Raw genomic sequence first — 13,014 nt, 5'->3', positions numbered from 1 at the left:
CACGGACCCCCCCATCCCCCTCCCCATCTCCCATCCTCCTCCCCGGCACGGACCCCCCCATCCCCCTCCCCATCTCCCATCCTCCTCCCCGGCACAGACCCGCCCGGCCCCATCCCCCTCCCCGGCACGGACCCCCAATCCACCTCCCCGGCACGGACCCCCCCATCCCCCTCCCCGGCAGGGACCTCCCATCCTCCTCCCTGGCATGGACCCCCCCCCCCATCGTCCCCCCGGCACGGACACCCCCCCCATCCCCCTCCCCGGCACGGACCCCCCATCCCCCTCCCCGGCACGGCCCCCCCATCCCCCTCCCCGGCATGGACCTCCCATCCTCCTCCCCGGCACGGACCCCCCCCCCCATCCTCCTCCCCGGCAGGGACCCCCCCCCCCCATCCCCCTCCCCGGCACGGACCCACCCATCCCCCTCCCCGGCACGGACCTGCCATCCTCCTCCCCGGCACGAACCCCCCCCCCCCCATCCCCCTGCCCGGCACGGACCCCCCCATCCCCCTCCCCGGCACGGACTTCCCATCCTCCTCCCCGGCACGGACCCCCCCCATCCCCCTCCCCGGCACGGACCCCCCCCCATCCCCGGCACGGACCCTCCCCCCCATCCTCCTGCCCGGCACAGACCCCCCCCATCCCCCTCCCCGGCATGGACCCCCCCATCCCCCTCCCCGGCACGGACCCCCCCCCAACCTCCTCCCCGGCATGGATCCCCCATCCTCCTCCCCGGCACGGACCCCCCCCCAACCTCCTCCCCAGCGCGGACCCCCCCCCATCCCCCTCCCCGGCACGGACCCCCCCATCCCCCTCCCCGGCACGGACCTCCCATCCTCCTCCCCGGCACGGACCCCCCCCATACCCCTTCCAGGCACGGACACCCCCATCCCCCTCCCCTGCACGGAACCCCCCATTCCCCTCCCCGGCACGGACCCCCCCCATCCCCCTCCCCGGCATGGACCCCCCCATCCCCCTCCCCGGCACGGACCCCCCCCCCCCATCCTCCTCCCCGGCACGGACCCCCCATCCTCCTCCCCGGCACGGGCCCCCCCCCCCCCCCCCCCCATCCTCCCCGGCACGGACCCCCCCCCCCCAGCACGGACCCACCATCCTCCTCCCCGGCACGGACCCCCCTCCCGGCACTCCCCCGGAGCCCTGCCCACTCTAACCACCCCCCCCCCCCCGCCGCACACACACACACACACACAACCCTAGACACACCTCTCCCCACACATTCAGACTGCGGCCACGCCATCGCCTGCCCAGCGGCCAACCCCCCAGGCCGTCACTCACCTCCACGCTGGTCGGCGTGAACCTGGAGCACAGGTTCACGCCGATGAAAAGGAGGTTTGATTGGCGTCGACGTGACCGGTCATCACGTCGACGGGACTTGGGCCCATCCGGAAGGGAGAATATCGGCAGGCCCAAAATCGGCTGCCTTGCGCACACCCGTGCCATTCTCCGACATCTGCGGCGCCATTAACGCCCCGCCGACTTTTCTCCCTTCGGAGACTTCGGTAACCGGCGGGGGCGGGATTTACGGCGGCCAACGGCCATTCTCCGACCTGCTGGGGGGTCGGAGAATGACGTCCCAGGAGAGAGTAGGCCATGCTAAATTGCCCACTGTGTCCAAAAAGGTTAAGTGGGCTACAGGGATACGGAGCAGGTGTGGGCTTAGCTAGGGTGCTGTTTCCAAGGGCTGGTACAGACTCGATGGGCCGAATGGCCTCCTTTTGCACTGTAAATTCTATGTTTCTCTGATTCTATAGTAGGAAGCAGGGGAGAGCAGGGAGCAGGAGAAAGCAGGAAAGAGCAGGGAGAAGAAGAGAGCATGGAGCAGGAGAGAGCAGGAAGAAGGAAGCTGGCAAGAACAGAAAGCAGGAGAGAGAAGGAAGCAACGGCAGGCAGGAAGCAGGAGAGAGCAGGAAGTAAGAGAAAGCAGGAGGCAGGAAAGAGCAGAGAGAAGGAGAGAGCAGGGAGAAGGAGAGAGCAGGAAGCTGGGGAGAGCAGGAAGCAGGAGAGAGGAGGAAGCAGGAGAGAGCAGGAAGTAAGAGAAAGCAGGAGGCAGGAAAGAGCAGAGAGAAGGAGAGAGAGCAGGGAGAAGGAGAGAGCAGGAAGCTGGGGAGAGCAGGAAGCAGGAGAGAGCAGGAAGTAAGAGAAAGCAGGAGGCAGGAATGAGCAGAGAGAAGGAGAGAGCAGGGAGAAGGAGAGAGCAGGAAGCTGGGGAGAGCAGGAAGCTGGGGAAAGCAGGAAGCAGCTGATAGCAGGAAGCAGATGAGAGCAGGAAGCAGGAGGGAGCAGGAGACAGCAGGAAGCAGGGGAAAGGTAGGAGTAGGAGAGAGCAGGAGGTAGGGAGCACAAGAGTGGGAAGTAGGAAGTAGGAGAGAGTAAAGAGCAGGAAGCAGGAGATAGAAAGCATGAGAATAAGGAGTAGGATGCAGGAGAGAGCAGGAGGTAGGAATGAGTGGAGCCATCAACATTCCTGCCTGACGCCTGAGAATGGTTGAGTCTCATCTAAGGACACCTGAAATGGGGCTTGGGGCTCCATCTCTGCCCTGCCTCATTGTCCCTTCCACAGGATTACATAGAATGTACAGCACAGAAACAGGTCATCCAGCCCAACCAAGCCAAGCCAGTCTTTATGCTCCAGTTGAGCCTTTTCCCATCTAAACCTATCATTGCAATTCTCTTTTTCCTCCTCCCTCAGTTTCCCCTGAAATGCATCAATCATTTGCTTCAACCATTCCTTGTTGTAGCGGGTTCCACAATCTCACCGCCCTTCATTAGTAGTTTCTTCTGAATTCTTTACTGCACTAACGTCTAGGGAGGAACATTGGGCGGGATTCTCCACTCCCACGCCGAAGTGGCCGCGCCGTCGTGAATGCCGTCGAGGTTCACGATGGCGCGGAACGGTTTGGTCCCGACCGATTCAGGCCCTGACAATGGGCCAGGATCGGGGCCGCGTCATCTACCCGCGCCAGGCCTTGTCGCCCGCGTAAAAGCGGCGCCACATAGATGACGCGGCCGGCGCCGCATAACGGACGTCATCTGCGCATGCGTGGTTGCCGTCCTCTCTAAATCCGCCCCGCAAGAAGATGGGGGACGGATCTTGCGGGGCCGCGGAAGGAAGGAGGTCCTCCTTCAGAGGACACATTTGAGGTACCCCACATTTGAGGTACCCCCCGATGCAGGATCCCCCCTCGCCCCCCCGCTGGCCGCCACCCCCAGCGTTCGCGCGCTGTTCCCGACGGCAGCGACCAGGTGTGGACGGCGCCGGGGGGAACCCGCCGTTTTGGCCTGGCCGCTCGGCCCATCCTGGCCTGAGAATAGCGGGGGTGCCGGAGAATCGCCATTTTGGGTGTCTCCGCCGATTCTCCGGCCTGCGAAACTCGACCGGGCCGTTCCCGCCGCTTGGGAGAATCGCGGGAGGGCGTCGGACCATTGTCCCCGGAAATGTTGGCGGCCCAGGCGATTCTCCCAACCGGCGTGGGAGTGGAGAATCGCGCCCTCTAACTTCACCCGCTGTATTTCTGCCTTGTTCGTTTTCTTCAGGGACAGTGTTCATTTTAAAATTAATTTTCGCTTTAATATCACCTACATTGAATGTGTCATTGTGTCCATTACAAAGTGCTGTGAAAACCTTCCATTCATTTTAGTTGGAATTAAGATTTAATTTTGACCACCTGGCTTTGGGAAAGAAAGTAAGAATTCTAATTGAAGTGCTCTGATAGATGTAATTAACAAATGAACACATTTCCAGTTTAATTCTACCATACATTGTTTCATCAATGATTACATTTGTTGTAATTCCACACATCCGGAGAAATTCCAAAATGAGCCAACTCCACCGAGTGAGTCACAGATTTCTGGCTATAAATACAGCGTGCGAGGCTCAGCAGCTCAGTCACAGGCAGCAGCAGCAAGAAGATAAAAGAATCACCAAACAAGTAAAGCACAATGAACAGCAAAGATACTCTCGTTGTTCTTGCCCTCCTGGCACTGGGTGTGTTATCCATACAAGGTAAGCAATCTCTAGTTTCACAGCGTCTATACAGCATCTATAATTATATGGCTCCTTTTCCCTGCTGGCTCTGCTGCATATTGTAGATGACATTGTATAGCAAGAGGAATTCTTATCAGTATTTATTGAAACATATGCCAATTGTTCAATGTTTGTTTGACTCTTTAGACAGAAGACTTCAGGAGAGTTGGGAGTATATGTAATTAGGATGAATGGGATAAATTTTATCATGGGCTTCCGAACACAAGTATCAAGTTGCACGGCTGGTCCCAAGCTGGGACCATAATTATTCAGATCGGTTGCTTGGCTCACTGGAACAGAAAGATGATTTGCCTCACAGTGCGCCTCCTGTCAGCTGGGCCCAGCTCCCTGCTAGCTCACCAATCACTACTGTCTCCGTTTCCTCTACTGGCGGCTGGTAAAATTCAGTCCAATGAGTGAGTGTCAAAATCATTGGAAAATTGATGGAAGTTACTTAAAGAACTTTGGCACAGGGGAAATTTGAAACTTTGTTCTTTCTTCGATTAATTTGAGTGCTACCAATTATTACAACAGGAATGCAAGCCCTTCTTTCAGCTTGGGGTGTTGATTTGCTGAGGTTCCTGTTGGACTGCTTGGTATCAGAAAGGTACAGCCAGGAAAATTATTATAGAGGATAGCTAGCAGTTTAGTCCCAGGAGAGAAAGTGGGGCACTTGAGAAACACCAGTGCAAATCTGGAAATCAATCCATTTGTTTAATTTACAGCTGCATCAATTGGAAACACAGGAATGAACCTACGCTGCCAGTGTATCAAAACACATTCAAAATTCATCCACCCTAAGCACATCGAGAACATCGAAATTATACCAAGTGGTCCTCACTGTGGGAACGTCGAAATTATGTAAGTGTTTAATTCCTCTTCAGTTTCCTGTATTGAAAAAACACAGCAATTATTCTAGCTTTAAATAGGAGTTCAAGCTTCTTACAAGAGGGTGGATGGCAAATAATAAATGTCATTCTACATTTCTTTCAGTGCCACCCTTAAAAGTACGAATCGTGTGTGTCTCCATCCTGAAGCTGGCTGGGTGAAGAGAGTTATTGACAGGATGATCAAACAGTAAGTTTCAATCTGTGTAGGGTGGGGAGAAGGACGGTTTCTTTTTTCACTGTACTTTTATTTAGTTTCCCACTTTCTGTCAGATCACAATATCTAATTCTGTCCAGTCAGGTGTGGTATAAGTCAGGCCTCCCTTCATTTACTCGAACCAAACCTCCGTAAAATACTCTTGCTCATTTTCTCATCATATCATTCAGAGTGGAACGGGTGAATTGAAAACCTAGGCCCCAATGTCTCAGTGAATCAGGACACCTTGTGACTGAGCACTGGCCAGGAGAATGCCAGGGATTGTTGGTTTGTGCTGGGTTAGACAACTGAGAGCTGAAAGCGCCCAGTGTTGGTTACATAGACCCAAACCTAGTGAAGGAACGCAGTCCACACGACGGTTCCTGCTCCTCGTCACTATCCAGTGAGTGCCCCCATTACCACGGGTGATTTTGAAATGGACTCAAGGCAGGTGCAGGGTGGGAAATAATAGCCTCATAGTCAAACTGCTCAAGAACACTCCAGGAATGGACACCCAAAGGAGATACCAGAGTATATGAAACTATAGTCCCCAGGTGGAACAAGATTGTCAACACAATGCTGGGCTGAGGCTGCAGTCAATGTTGAATATGTTAGTAGATGACATGACCCCTTAGGGATGATCTTCAATCTGAATGTTTAACATTCTGATTCTATTAAATATATTATTATTTAGTATTTCATTCCGCTTCAAGTAAATGCTGTAAATATATCCAGTTAATTTCCTACCAAATATACTTTGAAAGCATTTTGTATTTCAAAAATATCCTTGTATGGCATAAACTTAATTTCTTCATTCTCTCATTTCCCATAGTTCCAAGAAGATGAATTAACCTCGCCAAAGAGAAGCTCAAAACACTGATAGAAAGTTGGGATTTTACATCTGCCTGCCTGGCTTGGTGCAGACTCGTCACAGCCAGAGGTTGAACTTAGCTTTAAGTGTTTCTGTTTATTCAACTGTTTTAGCATCTGGAACACTGAAGCATGAACATTTCCTTCAGTAATTAGGTCCCAGCGCTATGGAATAATTACTTTTCATTGTTATTCAAACAAATTCTAAACACTTGCTGCTATGTAGCAGTGTTACAGGATGTAATTACTCAATGGTGTATTGTTTAGTATGACAAATTGTCAGGAAAGTGTTTGCTATTTATGTCTATTTTATTATTGAGATATCTCTTAAAATGGTTGATTTTACTTCTGGGTTCCAAGAGTTATGTTGCATTAATAATTAAAATGGTTATTAATTTGTGATTGTTTTCCTAATAAGAATTTGGGCAGGATTCTCCGGTCCCCCAGTCTTGTGTTTCTCGGTGGCATTCCGTTCGTTGGAGGAGGGATTCTATCCTCCTGCCGCTTGTCAATTTGATTTCCCACTGGAAAGATCTATGCGAGCGGGAGTGCGTTGCTGGGAACAGTGAATGGCAGTGGCTGGAGAATTCCAGCCTTTATCTGAAGCTTTTCTCTTTAATTTATTATAATATTATTAATATGTAATGGAAAGATTGGGGCTGATCTTGTCTTGATTTATTTATTTAAAATAAACATTTTAAAAATTGGAATTGTTTTGTCTTGCTTTGCAAGTTGCCAGAATGTCCTGTTTCCTGAATAATGCAGCAAGCAACAAAAAGATAGCTGTAACCATTATTGATCCGCAGGTATAGATGACCTTTACCTGTGACACACCTTTAAGAAGTGTCCACAGGTGACCTATAGGGGACAGGACACATGGGTTTGCTGCATTGTTCATTCACATTCCCGGTGGTGGCTTTCACTGGTGTAAAACCGACGTGAGGAGCTGATCAACGTTGAAGCTTCTGGGTAGGTTTTTTAAAAATGCAGCAGGATGAATTTCCTCCGCCTTTTCGGAATACTAGCAGGGACTTTTGCTCAGAAAGGAACATTGGTCGGGGGCTGCTTCTGCCACTTCTGTGCCTTTACAACAACAACTCGCATTCTATAACACTTTTGATAGAGTTTTAAAAGTCCCAAGGCGTTTTCACAGCAGCAAAACATGGACATGGAGTGTCGCAAGGATATAGTTGGGCACATGGCCAAACGTTATGTCACCAAGATGGGCTCTAAGGAAGGTCTTAAGAGAAAGATGGAGAGGCTCAAGGAGGCCGTCGCAGAGTTTAAGGCCTATAGTCATCAATAATGGGGTATCTAAAACAAGGTCAGTCATTTAGTACAGAAAGGAGAACATTTCTTCACTCAAAGGATTGTGAATCTTTGGAATTCTCTACCCCAGGAAGCAATGGATTCTCAGCCATTAGCCAAGTAAGAGCAAGATGGAAGCCAGAGTGTCGGGCAGGCAGTGAGTTAAGGGTTATTAAGATAATGCAGGAAGGTGGAATTGAAGCTGAAGTGATCAAACATGAGTAAGGGGTATATATGCCAGGTCATTCATTCCCTTTGCAGGGGACTAGCTCATTTATTTGGCTTTGACATCACGATGAAGCAGCGGAGAGACATTTTATGGGGTTTTCCGATTTCCCCAAGCTCCCGGATGCTTTTGAGAGCGCATAAATCACAATCCTACAGCACCATCTCACCTGAGACTAGGAAGGGATTCCACTCCATGAATATGCAGCTAGTTTGTGACGGTACTCAGAGCCACCTTCATGTCAACACTCCATATCCAAGATTAACCCACCACCCCACACCCCCCCACCACAGGCCCCGAAGATTTCCAGGGGTATGGGATGCCCGGCAATAGCCGAGGTGGTTCAAACTTCCAATTGGAAATTCCCCTGCAATGTGAATTAGATAATGTGATTTAAAACCCAAACTTTGCATGGTTCTGGTGTGCTACATCCATAATTACCAAGATAAAATTAAAAACCACTTCTAGCTCCTGGGTAATTATTGTACAGTCAAGTTCCCCCCAGCGTTCGCGCGCTGGTCCCGATGGCAGCGACCAGGTGTGGACGGCGCCGGGGGGAACCCGCCGTTTTGGCCTGGCCGCTCAGCCCATCCTGGCCTGAGAATAGCGGGGGTACCAGAGAATCGCCATTTTGGGTGTCTCCGGCGATTCTCCGGCCTGCGTCCCACGGAACTTGACCGGGCCGTTCACGGCGCTTGGGAGAATCGCAGGGGGGGCGTCGGACCGGCGTCCCGGGAAATTTTGGCGGCCCAGGCGATTCTCCCAACCGGCGCGGGAGTGGAGAATCTCGCCCTTAGTTTTTCCTCCTCTGGTTGCTTAGTCAGAAATGGATGTGTAAGATTAATCATTCAGGTCAGGGAATTCCTAAACTGGCAACTGTTGATGCCCAACGTGGGACTTGCGAGGTTTATCCTCATAAAAATATTTAAAACAAGATACGAGAAAAAAAGTGTGATTCCAAAGAGAAGGCGTTTGAACCTGAACACATGGCAAATAAACAAACTGCAGGAAAAATATCTAGAGCAGCCCAAGAAATATATGAAGTAGTAAAAGCAGAGGTCCCTCAATGGGTTAACAATTTGCAGCCAGAAAGTTTTGGCATCCAGAGACTGTGCTTATTAGTCAAGCTTCGACATGAACAATCTTGGCAGCAGTTCTTGCTGTCACAAGATATCTTCCTTCGGGGAGACAGGGCTTTCTGTAGCAGCAAGTATTAGCCTGCTTGATTAATAGTAGCAGACTACCCATTCTAATTAATAGGACCCCTCAACCAAGCAAAAGTTAAGCCAGTCCTTGCAATGATCTTTGTGCCAGCTTTAACAAAATAGTTTCTTTTAAAAAAGGTTAGCTAAGAGACAGCGGACTCATAGCAGCCTATGAAAAAAAACATCTCTCAGAAGAGATAATAGGGGCTCATGGGGACCCCGGTTCCATCAACGTCAATTATTCTCAGCGGGATCCCCTCAAGGATCCCCTTAACAACCAACACTAAACAGCAGCTGTGGTGATATGCATCACCGTCAGGGCAGCACGGTAGCCTTGTGGATAGCACAATTGCTTCACAGCTCCAGGGTCCCAGGTTCGATTTCAGCTTGGGTCACTGTCTGTGCGGAGTCTGCACATCCTCCCCGTGTGAGCGTGGGTTTCCTCCGGGTGCTCCGGTTTCCTCCCACAGTCCAAAGATGTGCAGGTTAGGTGGATTGGCCATGATAAATTGCCCTTAGTGTCCAAAATTGCCCTTAGTGTTGGGTGGGGTTACTGGGTTATGGGGATAGGGTGGCGGTGTTGACCTTGGGTGGGGTGCTCTTTCCAAGAGCCGGTGCAGACTCGATGGGCCGAATGGCCTCCTTCTGCACTGTAAATTCTATGATAATCTATGACCGTCTCTAAACAAGGGGTTAATATAAATACACTACAACTAAGTAAACACTAGAGGGAGCACCGGAGATGTCATGACAGGCAGACATACAGCTAATGAACACATAGAATAGGACACAACCAATGGGCAGTCAAGACACCCAGAGGTGGCATTACCACAAGGGGGCATTACACAACCCATATAAAAGGACAGGGCACACATGCTCTGTCTCTTTCCACAGACAGACACTCAGAGAGTAGGACGGGGCAGATCAGAAGCATCACACCCACCACGTGGCTTACAGCAGACTGGTTAGTTAGACTGAGTTACTACAGCAAGATTAGCAGGAGAGTCGAACTCATAGAGAACTGTGCTAATGGTTCAATAAATCACATTGAACTTACTTCAAAGTCTGGAGTATCTTTTGGTCAAAGCTGCATCAAGTTGCAGCCTGTGTTATCCCAGAGTACATAACACATCATGGTACCAGTAGTGCCTGGTGAATCTATATAGTTCAACTCAGCAAAATCTGTGGCTGCCAGCAACAGCACCCAGGCAAGATAATCGAGATTCCGGTTCCTCAGCAGCTCAGGTACCACGACAATCTCAGTGCCAACTGGCGTGCATTCAAACAGAGATTTGAGATCTACCTGGTAGCGTCCGACCTAGATGGCGTAGCCAATGCTGAGAAGATAGATCTTCACTCACCATTGCGGGTGAAAGTGCAACAGAAATCTTCAACTCCTTCAAGTACTCCAAAGGGCAGGACAAGAGAGACTTCCAGACCAGTCCTGGACAAATTTGAAAACTACTGCGAGGTAAACACAAAGAAAATTGGTAAAACTGGCGCCTATACTCACCACGAGGCAAAGGTAGGCTTGCAGCAGGGGGGAACGGCAGTTTTGATAGGCAGCCATCTTGCGCAAGGAGCTGCACATGCGCAGTTCCCGAGAAGACACGAACCAGCAAAACAGTGTTTTGCGCATGCGCGAGAAGCCGCGCATGCGCATTTGCATTGAGAGTGCACAGATCGACTCCACAGCGAGACCACTGCATGACTCCACACAGGGAACGATGCCAGATTCCACAGAGAGAGAGTTACAAGCCTCCACAGCGAGCTCGTTGACAGACTCCACGGTGGAAGCAGCGCAAGACTCCAGAGCGCAGTACTTGCATGAACAAGACCATGAAGATCTAGCAACTTTATCTGAGCAACCAGCAGCAGACGATGCAAGTCTGCCACGCTCAAGTGCACAGCAAGACGACTATGACAGTCTACCCAGATTATTTGAGCCCCCAGAAGAAGACTCTGACAGTCTATCCAGCTCATCTAACTGACAAGAAGACACTGAAGGTCTACCCAATGTATGTGCGACGAGTGACAAAGGCTTCACAATTTCCAGACAAGATGTGCGACATCGCAGCGAGACTGACCGATCTCAGCTAGTATGTACAGAGGCACTCGACAATCAAAGTGAGGCTACAGGTGACTCCAGTGACACTACGTTAATACAAACCTCATCTACTCGAGCCTCTCCACAAGAACCTGAAATGACTCCAGACGGGGAGCATCAAGAAACCAAAGGTGATTCAGGTGAACCAGAAAGGGTTCCAGACGGGGAGCATCGACACGCCAAGGATGATACAAGTGGACCGGACATGACTCCAGACGGGGAGCGCCGAGGAATCAGAGACGGCACGCTCAATGAAACAGCAGATGCCACGAAGGACACTGACACAAGTAACTTTGTGAAGGATTCAAATTCTCCACTCGGTGTGGTCATTGAGTGCAACAAACACAACAACAAAACCTACAAAAACAACAACACAGACAACAACAAGCATGACAAAAACAACAATGCTGGAACAACAACTGGTACGACATGGTACAACTCTGCCAATGCAGGACACTGACAGCACAGCTGAAGACAATGGCAAGTGTGCAGACATACCATGGCATGATAACGCATCTTACAAATTCACATTTGCTCCACTACACAAAAGCAGACCAGCTTTGAAGGCAGCTGACATACGGCATCAATAACGCAAACACAGACCCCAGTCCAGGTCAGACAGCAAAGATGACATCAAGAATCGCTTCCACAAGCGTAAAAAAAAAGAGTCCAAATCAGACAACGAAGTGATTTGACCATTTGAACACCTCCTGATGACTTCTAGGTTACGTACATACCAGGACACTGACGGCACTTCCATAACAGCACAAGAAAGCCACTCGACCATATAAATTCATGAACTTTGGACTCATACATATTATTTGGTATTGTATAATCATCACTGTCATCATTATTTGTACATGTCATCACTTATCTACTTATTTTGTTCAATTTTCTTTAACATTGTACAGAAAATATGTAACATGTAAAAAGGGGGGATGTGGTAATATGCATCACCGTATATACACAAGGGGTTCATGTAAATACACGACAACTAAGTAAACACTAGAGGGAGCACCGGAGATTTCATGACATGCAGACATACAGCTAATGAACAGAGAGAATAGAATACGACCAATGGGCAGTGAAGCCACCCAGAGGTGGCATTACCACAAGGGGGCATTACACAACCCATATAAAAGGACAGGGCACACATGCTCTGTCTCTTTCCACAGACAGACACTTAGAGAGTGGGACGGGGCAGATCAGAAGCATCACACCCACCACGTGGCTTACAGCAGACTGGTTAGTTAGACTGAGTTACTACAGCAAGATTAACAGGAGAGTCGATCTCATAGAGAACTGTGCTAATGGTTCAATAAATCACATTGAACTTACTTCAACATCTGGAGTATCTCTTGGTCAAAGCTGCATCGAGTTGCAGACTGTGTTATCCCAGAGTACATAACACATCAGCAGCCTCCTAGAAATAGAATTCCTAATTCCAAATACTATGGTAATTAATGGGAAAATCAAGGACAGATTTCCCGAAACCCCCACCTCACCCCGCCCCCCCCACCCCCACCCCCCACCCCCACCCCCCCTCACCCCCATGACAGGGAGGAAAATGAGAATGGCCTGAATTAAACATTGACAGGTCAGCAAACTCCAGGACATGTCCAGTCTAATATGGTTAAATCTAACCAGAGAAGGAGACACCAAGATCAGACTCAACAATAGGAAATTGGAGGGCAGCACAGTGGCTCAATGGTTAACACTGCTGCCTCATGTCGCTGAGGATCCGGGTTCGATCCCAGTCCTGGGTCACTGTCCGTGTGGAGTTTCCGTGTTTGCCTATGTCTCACCCCCACAACCCAAAGATGTGCAGGGTCGATGGATTGGCCACTCTAAATTGACCCTTAATTAGAAAAATAAGAATTGGGTTCTTAAATTTATTTTTAAAAAGCAATAGGAAATTGGCATACCCAATGCAAGCCAGGAGAATTAGTACCCATATGTTAATATTAAAATCAGAGATAAAATTGGAACAGCATTAATTGACACAGGAGCAAATACCTCAATTGTAGATCCTCTTGTAAATTTTAAGTCCCGGCTGGCGGAGCCCATACAACCAATAGAAATAATTGGAACCACTGGGGCAGTCACAATGGACTCAAATTTTTTAATTGCCCCATAAAATTAGATGGAATTCAGTACAATTTAAAAACTG

At 49.9% G+C, this 13,014-nt stretch overlaps 1 protein-coding gene across 1 annotated transcript; it reads left to right on the top strand.

Annotated features, from left to right (window-relative positions):
- Positions 1 to 3,873: 3,873 nt before the first annotated feature.
- On the top strand, positions 3,874 to 6,708 carry LOC140408481 (interleukin-8-like). Its single transcript, XM_072495733.1, has 4 exons — positions 3,874 to 4,024; positions 4,771 to 4,906; positions 5,039 to 5,122; positions 5,961 to 6,708. The coding sequence occupies exons 1-4, from the start codon at positions 3,961 to 3,963 to the stop codon at positions 5,977 to 5,979; spliced, it is 303 nt and encodes a 100-aa protein (XP_072351834.1). The 5' UTR covers positions 3,874 to 3,960; the 3' UTR covers positions 5,980 to 6,708.
- Positions 6,709 to 13,014: the final 6,306 nt, after the last annotated feature.

Source organism: Scyliorhinus torazame, chromosome 3, assembly GCF_047496885.1.
Source record: "Scyliorhinus torazame isolate Kashiwa2021f chromosome 3, sScyTor2.1, whole genome shotgun sequence".
In the NCBI taxonomy this organism is placed as follows: Eukaryota; Metazoa; Chordata; class Chondrichthyes; order Carcharhiniformes; family Scyliorhinidae; genus Scyliorhinus; species Scyliorhinus torazame.
This window is presented reverse-complemented; position numbering and strand designations above follow the sequence as displayed.

What these genes read in the sequence shown, in the direction of transcription:
- LOC140408481 (XM_072495733.1), top strand. Translation starts at nt 3,961, where the DNA reads ATGAACAGCAAAGATACTCTCGTTGTTCTTGCCCTCCTGGCACTGGGT. An exon ending in GGGTGTGTTATCCATACAAG is followed by an intron (nt 4,025 to 4,770) that starts GTAAGCAATCTC and finishes TTTAATTTACAG; the next exon opens with CTGCATCAATTGGAAACACA. An exon ending in TGTGGGAACGTCGAAATTAT is followed by an intron (nt 4,907 to 5,038) that starts GTAAGTGTTTAA and finishes CATTTCTTTCAG; the next exon opens with TGCCACCCTTAAAAGTACGA.